Genomic DNA, 24,425 nt, shown 5'->3' with positions numbered 1-24,425 from the left:
GAATGCTGAGAATAATAATTTCGTTTGTTACAACGTGTCGACTTGATATGTATCGTTGAAAATTCGTGTCGCACGAAACATATTAAAATTTGTTGATAATAATTTATTTCTAAAAAGGGCATTCCAAAGATGATTGACGGGAGTTAAATACTGTCAATAGTTTAAACGTTTGAGAATGTGTATATAGCTTTATATATTATATAATATTGGTGTAAAAGTACATTTTATACCGCCGAATAATTATTTACATACTTTTTCAAACGGTTTACATACTGCTCAAAAATATGCGAAAAGTCAGAAACAATTTCATTCTTCATTTTACGTATTAAAGAATATTACGACACGACAAAAGTGTTAAGACCCAATATGTGATAACGACGTTAGTGTTTGCGCATTACCAAGCCACGTGTAATTGTTTCATCGTTTAAATTCTTTGTCTAAAAATCGTTTAATTTTTAAACTCAACGTCATCGAAACTGTATCGAAAGATAATCAAAATTATTCCAACGATTTATGTAGTAATTATGATACGTTTAGCGTTAAGTTTGTTAAGACGATAGTTTAAATCTTTATTCTGTCGATTTCATAAGAAAATCACAAATAAATTAATTCATTAATTTCACGTCATTAATTTGTATACTTTAGTGAAATCGATTATTAAACGTTATAAATCCACCGAAACATGTAGATATGTGTTATTTATAAGAGCAGCGTACATCTATTGAAACATTCAATTTCTTTCACATGTAAAATTTAAATGAAATATGGAACGAGGCGATAACAGTAAGCGGCTAAAAACATTTTTTAGTTTATAGTACTTTATCAAAAAACGACGAGAATGGTAAGCTTCTAAAATTAAAATATTCCCTTTTTTTCGATACAAAACGTGTATAAAATTTGGTCTCAGTTATATCTATAGCTATTGCGTCCCTTTAACGAGGTGCGTCAGAATTGGAAATTTCACGGTAACTGAGGAAAATCGCGGCCATCCTCGTTTCATCGAAAACTGTACGCTCGCATCGCGATTTCAATTTTCCAAGTTCCGCGGTTTCATTACGAAATTCATTAAATTCAGACCGATCGGCGGTTCAGCAAATATTTACGATTCACTCTCGCGTTCTAATACACGCACCGTGTACACGCAGCGCAAATTTGACACATTACCGATCGCAGAAATAGAACGGATACAATTTGGAAGCGAACATTTTCCACGAAGCAGAGTTCGAAACGTTAAAGCCACTTGGAACTTAGGTCGGGAAATTCCCCCACTGCGTTAGTGCATTAAAATTCAATGTAGCCGTCAACGATTTCTTCGCGAGGCAGAGAATTTCAACGATGATTCGCCTTGGCGAAATAAAACTGCGAAAAAAGGGGAGAAGAGAGGCGAAAGAGAAATTCAAAGAAAATTCGACTTTGATAGTTCGAGTTTCTCCTCCGTTCTTTCCGCAGACGAATCGGTGAAAATCGTTTCGTACCCTCTGATTCATATCGTAAGAGCACGCGTCATTACTTACATGGAATGTAGCCTTTTTGCTACAGTCTGTCAAATCCGCTGTCGTCATCTCCTATTATTTTATATAATCGTGGTACACGTGGCACACGTAGTTTAATACATGTAAGTATAGAAATACGTACGTAACAAGTAAAATGGCTCGGTAGTCGCATCGGATACGGATCATGAGATATATACAAAGCGAAAGACCGAGAGAGGTGGTGATCACTTCCGGTTTCTAAAGTGTAGGTGGTGCTATTGCGCTTCACTTTCCGCTACACTAACAGAACTCGGTCTAATCGAGGTTTACTTCTCCCGTGTAGTTTATGCGTATGCGTGTACATTGCGTGGAAATGAGAGAAAGAGAAAAAAAGAAAGAGAGACGGTCACGTGTAGGTGTCAATTTATGAACTCGTTATACCGGCGTCTTTGGCAGTTTCCTGCGCGTCGGTGATGAGGGCGTTTTATCCGTTTCCCCTTCTGAAAAACATTTCAGGTTCGTCGTAAGAATAACAGCAAATAGAGACACACCAGGCAGTGTCGCATTTTAACTTTATAACCTGACATATTTGTTTTACTTTTAATGGCTTAGTTATTTTTTATAGACAGGACCATATGGTTTTAGTAGAAACGGCGTACGAAATTGCGTTGTGGAGCAATAAAGAAACGAACATCGCATAAACTAATATATACAGGATATCTTCCTTTGTCGATATCTTCCATTGACATAAATAAGAGAAAAATGTTATATAAGCGTACGAGGTCATTTGAAACTTTATTGAAAAATTCACGACAAAAGTACAAAGCACTAGAGGAATGACGATACACGGAAATAGATTAATATCGTATACAGCGCGTTTTAAAATGTTGGCTGTTTCTGTCAGTAAAAGACTGACGATGATAAAAAATAGAATTTATTACCGTGTAGAAAATTCATTTTATTTCAATTCAATAAATCAATCATCAAGTCTTTACGTACCACTTCACTATACGTATTAATATTTACTTAAAACATGAGTAACGTGAAAATGGAATATGTATATCGAAGGACGAAGTTTATTGTTTCTCTCATATTTTATTTCATTTCATTTTTTATTTTGTGACTCTTCGATAAAACTTCAACTGACCTATGTTCGTGTTTAACATATGTTTTTTTTTATTTACTCCCATAAAACACATTCATAAAATTTGTCTGAAGATACTGGGACACCGAATTAACTAATCATTGACATACCTACCAAATAATGATATAACCCAGTTTTTTAAACAGAATGGATATCATATGGAAGTTAAAATCTGCAGATATTAAAAGTAGAAGAAATATTTCAGGCAATAAAGTTAAATATGAACATAGTGCATTTTCAAATGTTCATTTGCGCTGAAACGATATGCAATAGTTTTCTACTCGATATAATGTGCTGCACAACACACAGATTACAAACTGTAATCCATATTTAAAGATAACATCGGAAGGACGAATGCACTACTACTGACAAACGCGTGGAATTTACTCTTTTCCCGTTCTTGCGCGCGTTAAAAACGCGCTTGTCTGTATCGCGCGTGACTGACGAGTCCTCGTTCCGTACAAGTTATCGATTTTAAAGCCGACGATGCACTTCGCCGACACTGTCAGCGTCTAACGATTAGTCGTTTTCGCCTGGTAGCACGTGTACATGACGATTTTCGACGATGCTTTGCGATTCGTTCTCGTACTCACCCATCAGCAGTCCCAGACTTCCCGGCCCTTTTCCCGATGACGGCACAGCGGCTAAATCCTCCGGCAGGTCCCCGCTGCGTGTTTGTGACGCGTAAAAGCAGCGATAGTATACAATAAAGCAATTCGAATGACCAATCTGCGAATTCCATTCGTTCGACTACTTCTCCTCAACGGTCTGTTAGACGTTATACTTACGTGTCGCCAGCATGCTCGACCACCAACTCGATCACATCGTCGCCTCGTTCTGTTATTTGAAGGACTTCTTCGAAACTTCGATCTACCAGAGACACTCCGCCCCACTCTAGCACCTGCAGAAATAAACAAATTTTTATTCGAGTCTCGTGGATTTCGTAGACGTGGTTCACAGACGAACCGGGATTTCAATCATTTCCCGTCTACGGACGAAGATATTTCACGATATAACGTTGTTTCTGCGATATCATGAACCATACGAAACGAGAAACGGGAAAGAATTATTTTTGGAAGCATTAGAACCACTGTCTACGGAAAAGTCGCTTATACGTAAGCGTCTAGCGTAAGCGTAGTCTATTAGAAGACGCGACGATATGTCTACACCGGTCTACGAAGACTGAACATTTTGTTTCATTACTATAATGAAGAGCGACGAGCAAGATGCTTTCATCCTATATCAGTACATTCGTTTATAGCTGCAACATAAGCTACCGACAACGTTAACGCCAGTCATCATGAGGGAAACGCGTAGCAACGAAAATGATTCGCTGCTGTTTCGTGGACAGGTGCACGTTATTTTCAATGGCCGCTGCATGGAAACGTACTTACTGTTGACATGAGCGCGTCTAATGCGCGTCTATGAAGCAACGCTTCGTAGACGGTGAGTCTTAGATGCAGGAAAGGATCATCTGTAGCTTTGACATTATTTTCTTATCTTACCTTCTTTTTGCATTTCTATAACGACTACACCTAATCTTGTAAATTGCAAACGTATCGTTTTTAGATGGCTCAGATAATAATTCTTAAATAGTGTTCTGATCATTCTCGAGGATACTCGATGATACTCATTTTCAGTAAATCTTTTGATACTTATGAACGAGGGTGTACACCCGAGAAGTTATATACAGGAGGAGAATAAACGAACTTACTGGACGATAAGAGACGGATAATTTGGTTCTAGGAGTAGGACATAGATTTAATCGTGAAATTATATGAAAGAAGTTTGAACCGGCCGGTTATAATCAGACCAAGAATTGATCGCATCTGTTAAATCTAGAGAACTCGCGAAATCTTCCTACTGTCTTAATTGCTTCGATAAATTTTCTGTTTGAACGGGAATAAACCACAAACCTCGGTGAATTCATTATATTCGGTTCAAGTTATAATTTGCTGTAATACCTAACCGTCCATCTGACAGATAATTCTGTCGTCACTTGTATCATGTGTAAGATCCGTCCATCTGTCTCATCGACTCGTTTAGTATTAAAGAAAATATTGCACCGTGTGACTACGAAGTTTTAGGATTAGCCTCGTAAAAAGTAGAACTCTCGAGGAAATGACTTTAGTTGTTTCAAGTTTTCGATATAAGTTCGTATTAAATTTGTACAGCATACAGCACGATCGTAAAATGTTCGAGTAGCTACGTAGAAATCATCGACCGAAGTATTTGTGACAGACGCGATTGTAACGAATGGATTTAATAAACATAGGTGAGATTATGATTCTATGAAAATTCTCTGTGCTTATTATCTTCGTTAAACTGTCGCATATATTTAATATCTTTACGATTCAAAATTAAACGATCACATATTATTGAATTAGCACGATTTCGCAAGATATAGCTTTCCAGTCAACGTTCACGATTGCGGAACGTTTGCGTTGCGCACAGCTGTCGATAACTTAATTAAAATCACAGCTGGAGAGAATGGTTGTCGATACTCGCACGCATTAACCGCTTGCAATATGTTAGCTGCTCAACAGTGGACGCAAGTTGCCAGAACATCTTTATTTTCTTCGGGATCTAAATGGCCATTAAATTTCTATGCAACAGCCTGCATCCATGACACCAATTTTTAGTCATAAAGTTTGAACGTGTGATCGAATTTCTAGAAGAGCGATGCAGCAAATGTAATTTTAAAACGAGTGAAATTTTTAGAAAATCTACTTCGCAAAGAAGATTGGACTTTTGAAATGTTATATCGTGCCAAAAATATGTACGAGAATTGATCATCGAATGATACCGAGGATGTGAATTTTCAATTGTATCGCTTCTCTTATACAATGTTGCCTTGTTATATGTATATTTAATTATAGTTCTACGTAGTGTTAAAATTGTCTTAATATTGCGCTTCATACTCCTATGTTCTTCCGAAAATAGAGCAGTAATCATTTCAGCAAAATGATTATAATTTTGATTGCAGCAGGCAAATGAGATAGCTCCATCTAAAATTTGTATTATCATGATAATAGATATTATGGGAAAAGGAACCAGGATTGTCATTGTACAAATGTAATTCTCCGAAGATTTCAGAAATTAACACGCTTCATCCAATTTTTCCTACCCTTCCATATAACTCCAAAAATCATTGTATTTAAAAGTTTCGAATAAATATCGAAACACCGTTTTCTGAAATAACGTGCCGCGTCATAAGAACATCCATGAATAAGAAATTCGTCAGAATAACGCTCTAAATTCGGAAAAGGAGAAGATACTTCGACGCTACACGCGCTTTGAACGAATACGTTAACGTGAAAAGAAGCGTATGAGATCCTACCTTGTCACCGCGTTGTACACCAGCTTTTGCCGCTGGTCCATCTGGCACGGTCCACATCACGTATGCAAAGGTACGTCCATCAGCCACTGTTTTACCACCGATTATCCTTAGGCCAAAACCAGCGGCTGTAAAAATCAGATGAACGTGGAAGGTAGATATCGATAGAACGTGCACGGTTCTGCTACGATGCATTAAATAAATTTTGTCGAACGTGCACGAAAGAATTTCGGAAGTTATACAACAACAAAGTTCGGTAAAACAAAGTTCAGTGGGGCAACAAATGGATTGACAATTTCATAGTGCTTTCACGATACCAATGTTGATTATTCGGATAAAAATTTCATCGTATTTGATGGCTGCGCAATAATAAATAATATCCGGGGAAGTTGAGCAGGCACGCGGGAAGGCTGACCTTTATATTTGTAAATTGGTATTCATCGCGGCTGGTGAGTTCACCGACAGAGTACAAAATTTCGCGGTATATCTGAAACGCAATCTTTTGTGCGAAATTCTAAATTAAACGAGCTTTACGGCTATAACGCGCGGCCTGTTTCACTCGTCAATCGATAACACGAAATGTCACGACAACTTTATTATTACATGACACCTACAAACGTCACCTGTTCGGTTTTCCCTTTTTTCTTCTTTTCATCGCACTGCCGCCTCGTTACGATTGTCCTGTAATCCATATTGAAAGACTACCTTCCGATTTCCGCGCGGTGCACAAGTTAATGGCGTATTGACGAGATACGTTAAAAGATCGGTATGTACACAGAGTTATTGCGAGTAGATATGAATATTGATGAGCCTGGAGAAACTGCCTCCGACTCGGTTAACACTGGTTTCCCGGTGGTTCGTATTGTACGTGATATTTAGAATCTTCGTTTGTTAAGTACAGACTAAAAAGATTTGTAAAAAGAATAGATATATCGATCGAACGTGAACAAAAATAACGTAGAGTAAAAACTTTGTTCGCTAAGTATCATTAGTATTATTTAATCTCCGCTGATGTATTTTTGCAATTAATCGAAGAAAATTACGTGTTATTAATATGCACAACGAATCGAGTTTGTTAGTCAATAAAGATATACAGTATAATAATTAAAATGTCGTATCTTTTATTGAAAAATGGTAATTCATTAGGGTATAGATGGAAATGTAGGCAAATCGTCGAATCCAATAATTGCGAGGATACGAGTGCTTCTGTGGCTCACTGTAAATGTATCCTCTAGATTTATTAATTTTTGATCGAGATATTAAGATATATATTAATTATCACACATTTCCTCTTTCCCGTTGAATCACGGAACAATTTTATACCTAAAGAGCGATTTGAGTGATTGAAAATAGAAGTAACAGAGAACGTTGAAGTGTTGAAGTTAAATCGATATCAGCTTAATTCTCTACAAAAGATAAATGGTATTTTTTCGCGTAAAAAAAAAGAAGAAGAATGGTCGAACGTGATAGTTAACGATCCAATTAAAAAATGCTCCAGAACATAACCTATGCAGGTAAAAAAAAGTCTCACACTTTTGACCATTTTTATAAAACTTTCTAATTGCTATGTGAATCGATGTTTATTAACTTCAACAGTATAATTTCCGTCTACCATCGAATGTTTAACATTGATCGATAGTTTCAAAGAGCGCAAAAATTATCTCGCTTGTAATCTAACAAAATTGGAATCCGTCGTTGAGCTCTACAATCAAAGTAAAGCAACGATTGAATTTCTGTTATCGTACGTCAATTGCCATTAATTTTCATGCAAATACAAACTCAGAAAGTCAAACTCGGAAACGTTAATTTTATCTAAGCAAAGGAGATTACACAGTTATAGACGAGCGAAAGCAAACGACAAACATGGATATTACTCTTGATAGATGTTCGAGTAACGAAGTAAGCGCGTGATTAACACCGAATTAATTTAATACGACGACTACCAGGACGATTAATGAACCACGTTAGATACGCGGCATAACGTATATAGCAACAGGTTTTAGGGGATTTTAGCGCGATATAGCAATTGCTAGATTAACGAGTCCGTAAGTCATACGAACGAAAGAGCCAGGCTAATCAGAGTCGTTAATCGCTGAGTTCCTCGCGGAAATTTCACTTCGAATCGTCTCTCCTCGTTCCATCTTCCACTCTAACGAATTCTTCGCTTTTTCTTCCGATGAAAGCTAAGGTGGAACACAGCGTTCATAATCCTGGAATGGATAAATCGAAAAAGAGAAAAAGGAGCGGTCGAAAATTGAACGAAGTAGAATGTCGGAGGATGAGAAGTTCGTTGCTCGTATGAAGAGAATCGGGCAGAGTTTTGATGGGCGTCGGCGCGGGAACGCCAATCAAGGGCCGTCATTCAGGCTTAATTAACAGGCTGGGAACAGCGGACCTGCGATAAGGTCTGCAGCCGCAGGCTTGCTCTGGTAATGACGTTGCAGCGCAATTATCTGATCGGTTGGCCGTTTCTCCGCGGAATTTTCGATAAATACTTCGCCAGCCGGAGTCCATCTTGTTAACGTTCGTCCACGGAACGAACGTTGGGCCCAACGGTCATGAAAATTTGCCTCGCAGATTCGCGGCAAATCGAATTTCCCGTTGCCCTTTCTCCGAAGCGATCGGATTAATTCGCCGAACAGAGCCGGCTCGCTCGCGAAAGTGCACAGATAACACGCCAGCATAATACAGCGAAAAGACGCTTCCAATTACGCATTCTCGATCCTCTGGACGTTTATAAATCTTTATAAGGTTGATTTAAAACACGCGAAACGGACAGGATTTAATGCACGAAGACTGAACTGGGTTAGATATAAATGTTTGATGGATGAGGATGAGAGATATTGATACAGGAAGAAGATGAATAGGTTCGTTTTTCAAACTTTTTTACTGTATCATTTCGTGAACTGAATTAATTAAAACTCTCGAGGATACTGTGAATGAGATTTCTCTGTATGATTAGAATGAATGTTACGTAATAGGTTTTATATCGATATTTCTTTTCGTTTCTTTTTTTTTTCTTTTTTTCTACAAGCAACACTCTCTTTGTTGCTATCTATATTCTTATTCCTGAATAAATATGAACAGAATATAATAATATGCTGAAGAGGATGATATTTATAAACTTTTCTCATTTAAAAGATACGAATACACGCAATTTGCATGATCAATTCTTATTCCAGTTTGCAGAACTTGTCCTTCTTCCATTTTTATAGATTTTAATTAGCTAGAAGTTTTCTGACGATATTATTTATAATTGGCTGCGAATTTTTACCTTTCTGTGATAAAATAGAATGTTTAACCAGTTTTATGGTAATTTGACTGTTTATTTAACAGTTTTACCATCTCTTTCACTCGCAAGGATATCCATATGTGAGGGAAGCTGTTCAAATATAATATAATAGAGGTACTTTCACAATAGCGAGATCGTAAAATCAGTGAAACGTTAATGTAAACGTGTTTCGTATATGTCGACAAAAATGTAAGTGGATAAAAATTTGTAACTATGACTAAAAAAGTACGTGCAAATAGATATTTAACATCTGGTCGGTGTACTGTATGCAATATAAGGAAACGAATATTCACGCATAGATCACAGTTGTATGATATTAATCGATACATGAAGTGTTTCGATGCTAAAAGGTGCATTTCGAAAAAAAATTTCTCTACACTTAAGTCAAATATCCTTTATATCCAGTGAAATTGTTTTAAGATCAATTACAGTACTTATTTCAAACTTTGATATTGAAGTATTGTCAAGTATAGTCAAAGAAGTTATTTTTAATTCCACCCTTTTCAAGCTTATTTTTGTACAAAATACTGTTTATCCACATCTTTGTCCAATGTACTTTATCAATTACTCGTATATTTACTATAATTCGTAGGTTTATTTCATTTCAATCTAATAGTGCAAATTAATATATCATAAAAACATAAACAAAGTACTATAAATTCAATTCTAATATAGATACTTCATGTATAAAATATTACATTGTCTACCTTCTGTGAATGCGTTTCGAACACTTGATGTAGCATAAAAGTTCAAACGATTGTACAAGTACCAGGTTTATGAAGTTATATAATGACTTTAAAACGACTTAAAAAATAGTTCAACTCCTTTATGACCCCGTTATTCCTTTGTGCTCTTTATAAATGTCCTCTAAAAAATGACGCACAAGCGACTCAATCTAAAGTTATTACAGAAATCTGCATGTATAGTTCCTCCCATACAAAGCGTGTTTGAAACTGAAGTCTAAAGCAAGTCAATTTATCACCATTACAGCTTTCTTTCGTTTTCCAACTACGGCCACCACGCTATGTCCTATTTTATATGCCCTATAGCGTTTTTGTGAATTTAAAATATTCATGAGATTTGTCACCTAATTCTAATTATGGCCATCGTTTCGAATAGCCAACTATATGTATAAGAAGGAAAAATAAGATCGATTATTAAAATTGAAATTCTCCGGTAAACAGAATTAAACTAATACCGAAAGTTAATTTTCCTTGTGCTAGTACCATCGATGCTGGTAGAGAAATCTTGAGTTATTCCTGTTCGCCATTAAGCAAATTTTTTCTTGTTATTTCATAGAAAGATGATAAAGTTTTCATAATGAAAGGTCTTCGAAAAAGTATTCTGATAAGTCAAGAAAATATTTAATATATCTCAAATGAATGTTTTAATACAACAAGTAGCTTTCGTAATTTGCACTATGTAGACAATTGATTTGAAATGCTTTTAAAAGAATGTAACGCCATCGTGTGTTTGATGCAATGTAACTTGATTTCTCTGCCATTGTTTTTCTAAAGAACAAAGAATAAAATAACTGGTTACGTTTAAATCCACGAGTTGAGAAGAGAAACTTCAATTTTATCGTTTACGATTGAATTTCAGTCGAGCCAAACGTATGGAAATTAGAGAAGATCGTTGCATACGTACACGATGAGACGAAAAACTACTATGCTACTAAACTCATGCCGCGTATAGTTTCAGTTTCAGAGAAAAATTGTTTATGTTAAAGAGGCAATTACTCAAAAAATGAAAGTACTCTTCTAAAGGACTATAAAAGTAGTAATATTGGTGACTATCAAATCTAAAGGGAGTAATACATTTTTATATTCCACTTTCCGTGAGACGTAGCTGGAAATAGAGAAATTCTGTTCGTTATAACAGCTTCTCTTCAAGCTTGAAATTTCCACGATATTCACATTTGTTGCAAATCATAAATAAATATAATAGAACTACTGAAAACAAGGACCAGAGTAAACAAAGGACAAAGGAGGGAATTTCTCAATGCCTGAATAAATCATTCCCGTACAATGCGAAATTTTATTAACTTGTTGTGTAGCATTCGTGCAGGAGCTCGTTTGACAAACAATGACGAATAAGAGTCGCAGCGGGCTCGTTTGAAAAGGATCGTGATTCCGTGCTAAACAGCGCAAGGCGCGAATAAAAAAAAAATATTTGCATGAAAGGAAGTCGTCATTGAATAGATTCGCTGAAATGAACGAGGAATTCAAGAGAAGCGAGAAAATTGAATTTCAAAGCAACAACAGGCTGCCTCGAAAGAAATTATGGCTGTTTGGTTCGAACGCTCCGAACATCGTTCAAAACCTATTTATTTACATAGACACTTAAAGAAAATTAGAACGAGAGAAAAAGAGCGGCTGGAGATGAGAGGAATAGGAAGAAAGGAAGCCGTTTAAAATCACGCTGTACGAAAATTCAACGGAGTCTACTTTCTCTCAAATGTAATTTCACCTGTAACGATAATTTGATCCAACGTTGATGGAAGGTTAATTATAAAAATAAAGATTGGCAACCTAATCTCTGTTGCCAGCAGCAGCTTTTCAACTTTTAAATAACACTGCAAATACATGTAATGCGCGTATTTTTACTGTTAGACGACATTAACAGTTTTAATTGCTTTGTCATTTTTTTTTTTAATTTTTTACTTTCGTTATTACCTCAAAATCGTAATTATGTAACCTGGTACAATGTATATGATGGGATAAGTATGAAGCCTATAGGATATGTACTGCCTTGAGTGTTAAAGACTCTTGCATAACCATAAATATTTCACTGCGAAATTAATGAAAGAGATAAAAACAGGTTATTTATATTAGATACAAATCTTTTAGGGTTACTAGTATCTACTATAATTTTATATTTTACTATCCATATCCGAGAGCAATGCAAAATTTCTATTTACGAGTAGATGTACTCTTAAAGTGGCGTACTTGATAACATTTCGTGTCTTGCACTCTGAAGGCTCGTACGAAATCGTCCTTAACCATACCATATAAATGTAAAATGTATAAGACAGAGAAGAAAACGCAAAGGGAAATGAGCCGTACATTTAGACATTATCTCTACGTATATAGCGTGAAATGGACTTCTGTGTAGAACCGTGTACAAAGTATTTACGCAGAATATGTCAAAAATGTGCGTGTGTACGATAAGACGTTGGAAATAAAAAATTTAATTAATTTTACACAGCAAAGATAAAAGATAATATACAATGAAACACTGGTACTCTGTGAAGTCGTCTTAAGACGAAACTTATCTCCATTCACTGCTACATCATTAAATCAAACAAAACTATTCAACTTCGAACTTTAAACTTGGAACTTCAACAACGTCTAAAGGTCTCCGACAAATAGCTGATTTAATTAAACAGCACGCGTATATATTTCAAAGTAGCGCGCTAGTTGTTTAATTATTCCAATTATTATTTATCTTGTTCGTGATACTTTTCTTCATTTCGAAAGATTCTGTAAAATGCCATTACCGCTTTCTATTCGATTGTAAAATTTTCAGTACATCATATATATACCTCGCAGATTTACGACTTCCATGTATCTTTATCCAACAAACGATTATCGTATCGGAAAAATTAAACAACGTTTTGCACGAATTGTGGTCAAGATAAATACTTCGTACATTCGATTTAACAACGCTTCCTCTTCCCCCATCTTTGGTTAATAAATTTGCTCGAAATTTATGAGAAAGGCAAGCAAAATCAACCAGTTGACGAGTAACATTTTTACCAATACCTTGGATGAAACTACAGAGGTATGAAACTGGAAATAATTGTTAGTATCTATGGTATCGCCGTTAACGCGAGTAAATTCGTTGCAATAGACTCATGCATGCATCATTGGTTTCATTGAAACGAATTCTAATATCCGCGGACACAATCGACCATTTTAATGCGTTCGTACGATATCTTTTTATTGAATTACTCGCGTATGGGTTTTATACTATTCACGAGGCTCGCCTATGTTTAAATATTAGATACGGAAATTAATTTTAATTTGTTCGTGTACTATGATTTTCCCGAACTTGATGCCCTAATCAATTTACTGCCCTGCTGTAAAGGAGTGTAAAGCGAGCAAACGTATCTGGCAACCCGACGAATAATTAAATATGACGCGTACACCGGCTAGACCCATGTCACTGTTTTCATTACTTTCGCTCTATACCAACTTTTATGACCGCGTTTTATCTCGTTTACCCAGCTGGTTAACTGCGTTCTGTATCCCTGAATATCTACACGCACATTAAACGTTCGATTGGATTCGAATAGCGACTCGATATTCGACAGTAAAAATAGGAAAATATCGTGTACGCTGAACATGCTTTTACGCCCCCGCTTCTAGGTATTACAACGTCTATCTATCTCGTATATAACGAAACGAAAAATCGATTAGTATTATAGTTAAATGACGGATAATACGGAAAAGAGAAAAAAATTCAGAATATGTAAAAAAGAAAATCAATTCGTGCTAAATTATCGTGTACTCACTCCTGTGCCCTTTGTCTAAAGTCGGATCTCTTCTTAGTTTTATCCTTCTCTTTGCATTCACCCATGGCGCTGTAATGAACAATAAAATAAAGTGTGGACATTTATTTTTCGATTCCAATTTAAGAAAACGATTTATTCAGTTTACAGAAATAGAATAAATGGTAGAAGATCAGTGGTTTTTAAAAAAGAAAATCTGCTTTCTCGCAACGAGACAAGCGATCTTGAAAAGTATAAAGAAAAAGGTGTTTCTGTTAATACCGACGGTCAATTGGTAACAAAAGAGGAATCTTTGACGCGTCGAAAAAGATTACGTTAGTTTTCCTTTTTATAATGCAGACGCGTGACTTCCACTCGATGTAGCGTGAAAGCGATTTTGTTTATACTGTACCCCGAATTCTAGTACCGATCGATGCTCATTCTTGCAGAAAGTGCGGCTTGATGTCTCTTAGTATTTTTTACTAGTGCTGGATATTTTCGTGAAGGGCAGCGAAACGAAACTGAACATCAATTGACAAAATGTTTCCTCCGCGTCGTCACGAAAAGATTGACAATCCAAGTTCAAGAAACAAATTGAATGAGAATCATCATTAAGAAAATTGAAAATCATTTCATTACCGAAGCAATTTCATTCTTTAAACAATTTTCTTGTGTGCCGTATCATTCCGTTTGTTTCGTGCTTATGTTGTATACCTCCTTCAAGCGAACTTTATGGAATTTTTGTAAAGCTTATTATTTGTTGAACTGTCTGGAAATATCTAGCAGGCTAGACACTTCTGTTTTCGGCCGAAATTGAAATTTTCTAGAAACTATCGTAGAAAAGCTTCTCATATCCGTTTTATGACGACCTTCGCAGGAATCTGTAAACTGATAAAATTTCATATCCCGCTAGATCCGTTAGAAATTGCATCGAAAAATCGGGTTTATCTTTTGAGATAATCTTCACCTTGCTTTATGTTCAGCCCATCTTTTTTTATTTTCCTATTTGGACAACTATATCCCGACGGATATACAGGTACTTTCATTCTTTTGAAAAATGTCCAAAGCAGGTGCTACATTCGAAGAGACTTTAAAGGAGAAGAAGATTCTCCATATTTTGTTTTATTTGATTCTAAACTTTCCTGCAATATACTTAGCGTAGAAAATAACAGGTGCTATCCTTCAAATCTGCATATAGCAAGGTACACGGGGTATATTTGCATTCAGACAAAAATATTATCGTATGAATATTAGCATATGGATTTTGCGATATCGTTGTAAATACTTTCCAGTATCGCTATATCTTTTCTCGTATCTTTTCGCTAAAAATAACTTTTGCCTTTAATTTCGAGCTTTTTATAACTCGATGAGAAACCTCGTTTCTTATTTTAAATATATTTTGGATACATAGAAAAATTAGGAATATCGTATATTTTAACATACGCCGCATAAGATGAAACTCGACGTTTAATTAATTTTTCAAGTCAGATATGTAGGAGGATTTTTCAATTGAACAAAATCCTACGGCTTGAAATAACCAGCTCTGAAAACTGTCCCCCGATGGAAATTGCAAATTTCTGCGTTAAAGTAATTTATGAAATTTCCTTTCTCCTTCTAATAAGAGAAAAAGGTATTAAAAATAACCAATTTCATCTCGAGCACGATGGAAAAAGCGACGAATGATTACGTAAAACCGCTACTAGAAACGTCTTGTCACAAGCTTTTTTATCAGAATTTTCTCTGATCATTACCATTTACTGAGTTTTTTACGCTTCATTGCCTTAATATTTTTATGCGCAACTTTTTTTCACTTTTCCCCTGCGGATTCATTATATATATATATATATGTATATTACTATCAAACAATTTTTGTAAATGTCGCTTCCAACGTTCACAAAGCTGTTTCCTATTATAACGAACGAGCTTGGAAGGATATTCCGCTTTTTACTAGAAAAGCACGGTTCCAGATTATCCACCAAATTAAATTCCCCATTCCGAATTAAAGGAATTTAATTACCAGCAGGGGAGAAAGCCTCCTATTTAGAACATAATACACCGGCGAATTTGTTTGGATCTGTCTATCAGTGTCTTATATGTTTAGTTTTGAAAAATCTGCTAATGTCAACTGTTCTTCGTTATTCCTTTCATCGCTAATTCATTTACTTTCTATATTCGTTGATTTTTTTAGTCCAACGAGCACGGTCTTTTAATAACTTTGCGTTAAAAGTCCACGACCTTCTTTTCTCTCTTCGAAATCTAACGTAAATAAAAATTTGAATCTCATTAGAGAAGTGCCCTCAAGAATTTAAGAATAATTTCGTCTCTGTTGGACTTGAGAAAATAAAATAACAACGTGAAATAAAGGAGACGAAAGAACGGAAAAAGATACAAAGTAAAATAATCCAGGGGAAGAAGAGAAAAAAAAAACAATAATTAAAATAATAATAAAATTGAAATTACATTCAGCAAGAAAAAGAAGAGAGAAATACCTTGCAAGAACGAGGTTCGTTGGATAATTAACGAGAAAAGTTACAAATCTCGAAAGCATCCCGTACGAAATACACGCTATTACGTACCACATCGAGAAGAGGATATAAATAAAGAGAAATTTTCTCGCGTTATTCGTTTTCCTAATTGGATCAGCGTAAATGGCGCTTTCGTTCCATAAGCAACTGCAATGACCTAAATTCGACATTTAAACATTCGACTGCATCTCGAGTCCATTTAATCTCCGTATCACCCTTCTACTTAACGATCTCCGATAACGTCGGTATTAGTGGAACATTATATCTCTGATTTTAGTTGCGTCAAACATCCTACGTAGCAAGACTTTTGCTCGAGGATCCGTGAGAGATCCTCGAAGTACCAAGATAACCGTCGAAGTTATTGTTAGCAGATAACACGCCTCGGGCGCGAAGGAAGCAATGAAAATCTCGCAACGCGCTAATATCAAATAACATTGGAAGGATACTTTAATGAAAGATTCTACTACGAGATACTTACTCATGTCATTGTCCGCGTGATGAATAACGATCTTGATACTTTCTCCATCCACCAGGCTTCCTTGTCGAGCAAGCTCACGATCTTCGGCTGCGACTCTATTCACTGCCGACGGAGGTACTTTGGCAGCTCCTGAAGAACCCGAAGATGCCAATCCCTTTATCGCGTTTATATCCGGTCTGAAATCAAAACGTCACCAGTTGATTTTATATCGGAATACGGGAACATCGATGAGAAGTAAGAACGATGGAAAGGAGAATGTAGGAGTAAAAAAGGAATATTGGAATATCGAAGCTTAACTGTAACGAATCGTGTACATCTACACAAAAGTTTTAATGGTTTATACGAAGAGAAGACACATTTTGATTTATTTAATTCTTTGCTAAAATAAAAAGAACAAAACACTTTGGTTTATTCTATTAATTGAAAATGATACTTGATACTTGAAAAATATATTTGATGTGGGCCATGTAGATGTTTGTGCGTTTATGAAAGATTTGAATTTACGAGAACTCGAATATACATAATATGCAAAAATATATAAAACATCCAAAGTAAGGTACTTGTTGTAACATTTCAAGGATGAGGCGATTCTCTATTTACGTTCCATTTCTTTAATCCTATTTATAAAAACTGAAATTTCCATAAAAATTTGCCATCTATCGATAATTCATTTTTATGTGAAGCGAAAACCGTACTACATACGAACGATATGTTTTTTCGTATAACCTTCGCGTCGAGTACTAACAGTTTAAAAATCATACGATGAAAACGTTGGATGAAATATTTCACAACGATAATTTCATCATGAAAAATATAAAGAATAACTTACTACACGCGGATACATGTTTAGAATATTGCGACTGTACGATGCAAAAGTAGATCTCATTATTCGTTCGTTAAATCATAATGTTTTGCGGGATTACAGTTTTGCTAAAATTCCCTAATTCCGTCACATTATTAGTGGAATCAGAACACAATGCAGAAACTTGCTAAATTCAGTTTCCAGGTTGTCTATTTCGTTTCGCTTCGGTATCGACAATTAATCGTGCGTAGCATGAATCGATTAATTTGTGCAAATTGAAATGATTCGAAATTACGAGAACAATCGTGATTTGAGACAGTGCACCGGTTTCGCTGTCTCTTTGAAGTGAATTTAATTGCGTTTATCTGTTAGTACGTGTTTCGTTCGTGTTTCCTGCGAAGAAAAATTGATTCCAAAATGGAAAGACAAAAATCTCAACCAGCACTCATTTAGAGAAAGAATAAATTTCTCTGTTCCTCCTTCTCTTAACAATATCGTTAATGCTTTCGAATTCTGTAACAGAATTAATTACGAAATAATAAAAGTAAATTCTATAACGTTGAAATAGAGTGCGCAAGTTTATATATACTGTACCAACCTATTAACTAATTCAGGTTTCCACAAAATAACGATCAAACGTTCTGACCAGCTGAATCGAATGAAACCTGAGCCAACACCGTTTCAACTAGTCGAAATACAGCAACAAATTCTATTCGCTGGTATTTCGTGTACCAAAACTCAGTAATTACAATCGAATCCTCTTACAACGTTGCTTCGCTTAGAAACATTTGAATTAGCAGAGAAAAACATACCGATTCGAGGTTGAGGGCGGAGGGCACTTATATTCGTCATCTCCGTCTTTCTTTCTCCATTTCCACGCGAAATCCTAATTAATCTGCTTCTCGAGCGAAGCAACTAAAACGACCAGAATACTTTAGGACGCTTTCGTCACGGTCGGGAAGATCGAGTGGCTTAAGTAGGTTCATGCTCGAAAACCGCTGAATTAAGTGAAACACAGCATTCCGCGTGGCTTCTGCTCGACTTGCTCGTGATTTGAACAATCGGTACGACCGATTTGAATACATCCACGGGGAAAAAAGCCCGGGATGGTGATTAAGCGTCGTTGAAAAAAGAAAAGAAAAAGAGAAAAAGAGAAGAAAAAAGAAAAGTAAAAGTTGCGAGTTGCTGGATATACCGTCGTGAATTATCGTGGATCTTCCGGCATAATCACGCAAACTTTTCCAATAACCGAGAATTCAGTGGAAAAAACGCAGTGAAATATTTTTCACAGCAGTTTTAATCGTTTCTGAAAACTTTGCCGGTCGGAACGGTCTGATATCTGGCCGTTGAAGCTCAAACTGTTTCTTTTTAAAGAACCATCGGTCAGTGATTTTAATCCCTGGTTCGGTTGCGATTGGCTGACCTTTACTTAACTCTTTGCCAGACCACCTTAATGGCTCTGCGCAACATTGCATCACGACCTTGATATTGGATTCGAGATATCACAGTGTGCTACAAGCAGTTCTCTAAGAGCCTGGAGAGTTTCAAACATATGGAAATTGACCTTTTAAGTCAAATTTGCTACACGTGTGGATTTTCTAATTACGGTCAACTGATATCGTCAATATTGTCACGAATTTACAAAAATTGTTGATTTTATCGTAGTTGTAAAATGTTAATTAATAATTATTTGAATGATCCCAATGTTCTCGTATCTTGTTAGCTTTTTACAAAATTCTAGAGGAATTTTAATGGGGTTATTATTTTTGTTCATTACTTTTTATTATTTTTTTGCACTGAATATATCATAGACTTATGTGGATTATGAGAAAATATGTATTGTGCAACAAATGTTAATTCTAAGAATTAGAAATTTTAATTGGTAGCTTCTTTTGCTTTTGATAACTGGTGAATTCATCGTGCCCCGTGTAATTCGTATGTTCTTTCCATTCGATCCATCGTTCGGATACACTTGTGGATCGTAAAATAGAACATTGTCGTTTATTTGAAGAAATAAAAACTATATTCTGATCCGCGGATAAAAATCGAGACAAAATCGGTGATTGAAGCATTACGCGCAGAATACATACAGAACCGTGTCGGAACGATTAGAAATACAAAAACGGAGGTAAAATACCGTCGATGTTTCATCCTTTTGTTCTTTCTCTATACCTCTCTTCTTTCCCCTTCGTCGACGAAGCTTTTTGTTACTTGCGCAAGTATTAAATGCGTTTTTACAAAAAGATTGTTAATTGCAGCGATATATCAAGTTCGATCCAAACAATATCTCTTGATATTCTACGTTATATTTACAATTACACGTATATGAATCAGTATCGAATACCATGAAAGTTGATAATTTTCAGTGTAATTACGATAGGTAATTCTAATTTTGAAATCGTCGAAGACAAAACGTGTGTTTCCCTCTGAATGTCACAGTGCAAACACGGAACACCGTCTAATCTACTTTCAAGATCGTATTAACTTGCCGAAAACGAAGGAATACCTTCGTCTTCGAGGAGAATGCAATTGCCGGCGTAATTCGTAAGTACGCAAACCTAATGAAAATCGAGAAACAGCCTCGTCCCGGATATTAATAACAAGCCAGTTGGCGGGGACACGGCTGAGAATTCAGGGAAATTCGGATGGATGCGCGAAACTACGATTACCCGTGTACAGGAGAAACGAGGCTGCAGCCGAAGCAGGACGTGTTCGCGGGAGATTGCATAAGTGTGGCATTAATTATTTCTGTAGTGGCGGGAACGTGGTGTTTGCGATCTACTCGACTTTTTGCTGCTTCCGCGCCCAGCCCTGCACTTACGGGGGTAGAAAAGGGCGGAAATGCCGGCAATTTCCCACTCACGGACGGGATCTCCGGGAATTACACCGCTTTTTAACGCTTTAATCGTCCAACGTCTTGCCTTGCTTCTTATTTTCCTCTCGGAAAAACAATTACGAGGTACGGGTTTGTACAGCGTCTTCAGGCGCAACGTGTACTCTACTGCTGATTCTAAAATGGAATATAAACTGCGGACGAAGAGGAAATTTGTACGGTAGAACCTCGATTATCCGAATCTCCGTTATCCGAATTCTCTATTATCCGAATCCTCTGTAATCCGTACGTTTCATTATCCGAGCACGTTTCGCATGTAGAAAGTTCAATCCTCTAGAAGAATTTTTGCTAACTGCCAAGGAAAGAGAGATACAATTTCACACGCAATTAAAAGTATCGCTGTTATATAGTGACATCTGCTTGGGTGGCCGTTAAATATGTGATACTGAAAAGAGTATGGAAAAAACCAGCGAACTACATCGAAGAGACACCACGCAGGAGGAAATTAAAAGTATTATTACAAGTGTAGGAGAAACTCTTTCTGGGTTGTTACAGAAACGCTCTTTCTACGATATCAAAATTCGCGATAACGCCGATATGATTGAATGACTTCAAGGTGCTGTATTGTTCTTCAATTGATCGTGACGTTGACTAATGTTATGTGTACTTCGAATAATGGATTGGTACATGAATATAATGCGGTAATGATGACATCCTTCAACATTTCGAAGTATTTCGAGACTTTGGAAATAGGGTCAAGATGGTAAGAGGCACGAAAAGAATGTAATCTTATCGAATTAAATCTTCTCAAAATGTTGTGTAATTCAGCAGCTAAAGGGATTCGGAATTCATAACTCCTTAGCATATTTTATTTCATTATTTATGTTTTTTTTAATATGTACATGAAGATGAACATGAGAGGAGCAACTGTTATTCGAAAATTCTCTTATCTTGAAATTAATTCGGATAATTGTAATACCATTGTAATACCAAGGTTTTTCAGAAGCAGTTACACGTATCCTTTGATGTAATATAAATTATTAATAAAGATAAACGAATTTAAGTTTAATCCTCGAATTGCAAGTCATTACGATATAAGAAATTTTCTCCATCTTGTGTCTTCGCTCTTTAAGAACATAATTTGCTATTCTTTACTGGTTTCGGGAAAGAACAAGATTACAAACTTTAGATTTGTTCTCGGAATCTTCTCTGTTTTCGAATGAAACAGGAAAAAACGAAATGCCTTTCGACAAAGACATTTCAGATCCGTACCATTCAAAGTATCTTTCTGGAACATGTCCTTTCGGATAGCTTTTTCCTCAGAATCTTCCAACATCCTGATATGTAGTACGAAGAACTTTATACGTTAAAATCTCTAAATCCGCAAGTATCAACTCTAAATATTTTGTAAAGATACACAAGACATCTGTATTACGAAGATATGAAAACATATAAATACGAATATCTAAAGGAGCCAATAAAGAAACAGGAATAGTTCGGGAATATCATAAAGACATATGTCTAACATAAATTTGAAATGTGCATCGAATACGAACGGTCGATAAGCCGTATAAAAATGAAACGTATTTTTCCATGTTGTTCGATAGAAGATACGAGAATTTGACGAACCACAAGGAAATTCTACCGTACCTTTTAAACGTCCAACATATAATAACATGGATAACGATAAATGCACGATGTTCATGGAGAATTAATAAATTCAAACTATTCAAAGTATATTCATAAAATGTTATTCGATTCAAAGTAAAATTCAGTTCCCTCTGAGCTGCTATTCCTTGAAAGTAGGTCTCTTATCTTCTTTCTTCAAAGAGAAAATATTTCGTTTGTAGGGAGGAAGTCTCCGAGGACTTAGAAAAGGAGCTGAACCTGAACACTGAACACATAGACCGCACGACGCGAAAGTTTCTGTTTCGCCATACACAAACAGAAAGAAGGGCAGAAGTAACTACATTACGGGCATTTTGTAATACAGTATCTGTTGTTACGTGTATTTGAACAGAGACGAATACAAGAAATTTCGAGAAACAGATTAATAAAAATGACATGGAATTAGGAACGTTCTCGTGTCTATCCTGAAACACAAAGAAATTTTCATTGCGTGTATTCTCATAAGGCAAATGAGTCGAGAACAATCTTTCAGAAATAATTAAAATCGAAAGAAATATCAATTGAAATTCAGTTTTCACATATTCTACGCTTATGTACGTACGTATGTAGATCTTCTCGAAAGGTTATATATAATGCTCATTTTTAAAATATTTCAATTATGTTACTGATAAAAATTAAGTGGCGATAAATAGCACGTTGATGATGAGATAGATTGCAAAGGATTTTTGCAAAGAAAACGATAGCAGTTGGAGAAAAGAAGGACAAAAAGGAAAGAAAAAGAATGTCTACTTTTAGAGATTTTTCGATATATAAATTTTTTACATCAAATATATAAATATATAGGTCTTTCTGCGTGACTAGTTAAGACTATAATACCATAGTTAAGCCTATAGAGTATAAACAATTGCTTTTCATAAACAATTCATTTAATCCTGTTCCTTTTCCAGTGAATTGAATTATTTAAAACTGATTTTGCGACCTTCCTTATTTTTCTCCTTACTCCTCAAGCACGAAGTTTTTCTATCACTATTTTTTTCAATATACCGAACTATTAAAAAAATAAAAGAGAAGTAATCGCGACCTAGTAAATCGCACATTAATGGCGGTAATCCATGAAGCGATTGATAACGAAACCCGATAAAACCAAAAGCATTGATGTACATAGATAATGATAATTAATTAGTCGGCGGAGTATATAAAGCGAATCTGAAATGTTGGCCAGGCAAGTCGTGTGTACGGTAACCCAGAGTTTGGATATTTAGAGCGTTTTTCTCTCCCAAACGCAAAATGAAAGGTAAGCGAGTTACTTTAGTGGATACCTACGAATACGTTATTCGGTGAAATGCCAATGAGAATTAGAAACTGGAATTGGAGTTATTTACGCGAAATTAAATCTGAAATAAATAGAATCTTGATCATCGCTTTCTTTTCATATCGTATATATTCCACGCTATACTAAAACGAGTACGTGGCACAATCGAATCGTGAAATCTCCGTTATCTGAACTAATAGGAAGACAAAATTCCTCCATCATTCTGCTCGATTATTCCAATTTTTATGAAATTCAAAATCTTAGCCGAAATATTGCTTCGAAAGTGGATTGAACCTCGTAGAGAAATGATTCTGACAGACCTGTTCTTGTCCTTTTTAGCCCTGGTTTTCCTTGTTCTTGTGGCTTTCCTGATTTACGTAAACTGTAAGAGTCAACAGAGTCTAGACGCTTATGCACAAGATTGTGAACTTATAACCGAGAACCAGCCGATGATTGCTCATAGATGCAATTGCAGCAGTTTTATCATTTGTACGGTGAATCCGCCAGTTCTCATGTCGTGTCCAGCCGGCCTGCACTTCAATCAAAAGATACAAGTTTGCGATTACAAAATGAGCGCGAAATGCGTTCCCGAAACAGGATGTCCACCTTCGTAACTATCAACCTGCTAGTTTTACGAATTCTATTTATTCCATTTGTCTCTGTATAGAAATATCTTTCGTAGTCATTGAACTGTTCATTTGGAATTTCGAGAACTGTAATTATAAACGCTGATCCACCTTTTTCAAACTCTGTATTACATGTCTAAAATACGAAGTACACATGTAAATACGTAAAAACAGACAATCTTATTTTATATTTGCCTTTCATTCATTGGCCAATATGGAAACGATGCGATGATCGAAAAACGATAAGATGAAATATTTAAAAAAACACTTGTGAGGAGATTAAACTTTATTTGCAGTAACTGGCATTAACATTCAAACATTGTACCTCCCAAGATATTTCTATTACATATGTATTTTTTACGATAGCATTCGTCGCTTCATTATCTTCTGATTCACTGGAACGAATATTCATACTTGGTATATATTATATTTCGTTTGTATAGTGCACGTAATTGTTCAACTAACGAACGTGAAATTCAATAT

General features: G+C 35.8%; 2 protein-coding genes and 1 long non-coding RNA gene across 13 annotated transcripts in view; 2 read left to right on the top strand and 1 right to left on the bottom strand.

Annotated features, from left to right (window-relative positions):
* Positions 1-24,425, top strand: part of LOC117208577 — a 156,370-nt gene that overhangs the window by 35,312 nt on the left and 96,633 nt on the right. The window lies entirely within an intron of this gene.
* The window catches only part of LOC117208567 (regulating synaptic membrane exocytosis protein 1), a 145,774-nt gene that overhangs the window by 28,225 nt on the left and 93,124 nt on the right, over positions 1-24,425 (bottom strand). For all 10 annotated transcript variants that reach the window (XR_004487727.1, XR_004487728.1, XM_033449791.1 and 7 more), the window contains 6 exons: positions 16,741-16,916; positions 13,762-13,830; positions 5,957-6,081; positions 3,405-3,517; positions 3,210-3,283; positions 1,914-1,972 (listed from right to left, as the gene is read on the bottom strand). Coding sequence is in view for 8 of the 10 variants with exons in the window: in XM_033449791.1 (XP_033305682.1) it covers positions 1,914-1,972; positions 3,210-3,283; positions 3,405-3,517; positions 5,957-6,081; positions 13,762-13,830; positions 16,741-16,916 (616 nt within the window). In the remaining 2 variants the exon portion in view is untranslated. The remainder of the gene's footprint in view (positions 1-1,913; positions 1,973-3,209; positions 3,284-3,404; positions 3,518-5,956; positions 6,082-13,761; positions 13,831-16,740; positions 16,917-24,425) is intronic.
* Positions 23,469-24,160, top strand: LOC117208573 (peritrophin-1-like). Its single transcript, XM_033449803.1, has one exon. It carries the CDS (start codon positions 23,562-23,564, stop codon positions 23,928-23,930), a length of 369 nt encoding a protein of 122 aa, XP_033305694.1. The 5' UTR covers positions 23,469-23,561; the 3' UTR covers positions 23,931-24,160.

Source organism: Bombus bifarius, unplaced genomic scaffold (genome assembly GCF_011952205.1).
Source record: "Bombus bifarius isolate JDL3187 unplaced genomic scaffold, Bbif_JDL3187 scf7180000008140, whole genome shotgun sequence".
In the NCBI taxonomy this organism is placed as follows: Eukaryota; Metazoa; Arthropoda; class Insecta; order Hymenoptera; family Apidae; genus Bombus; species Bombus bifarius.
The sequence above is the reverse complement of the archived record's forward strand: the minus strand, read 5'-3'. Positions and strand labels throughout refer to the sequence as shown.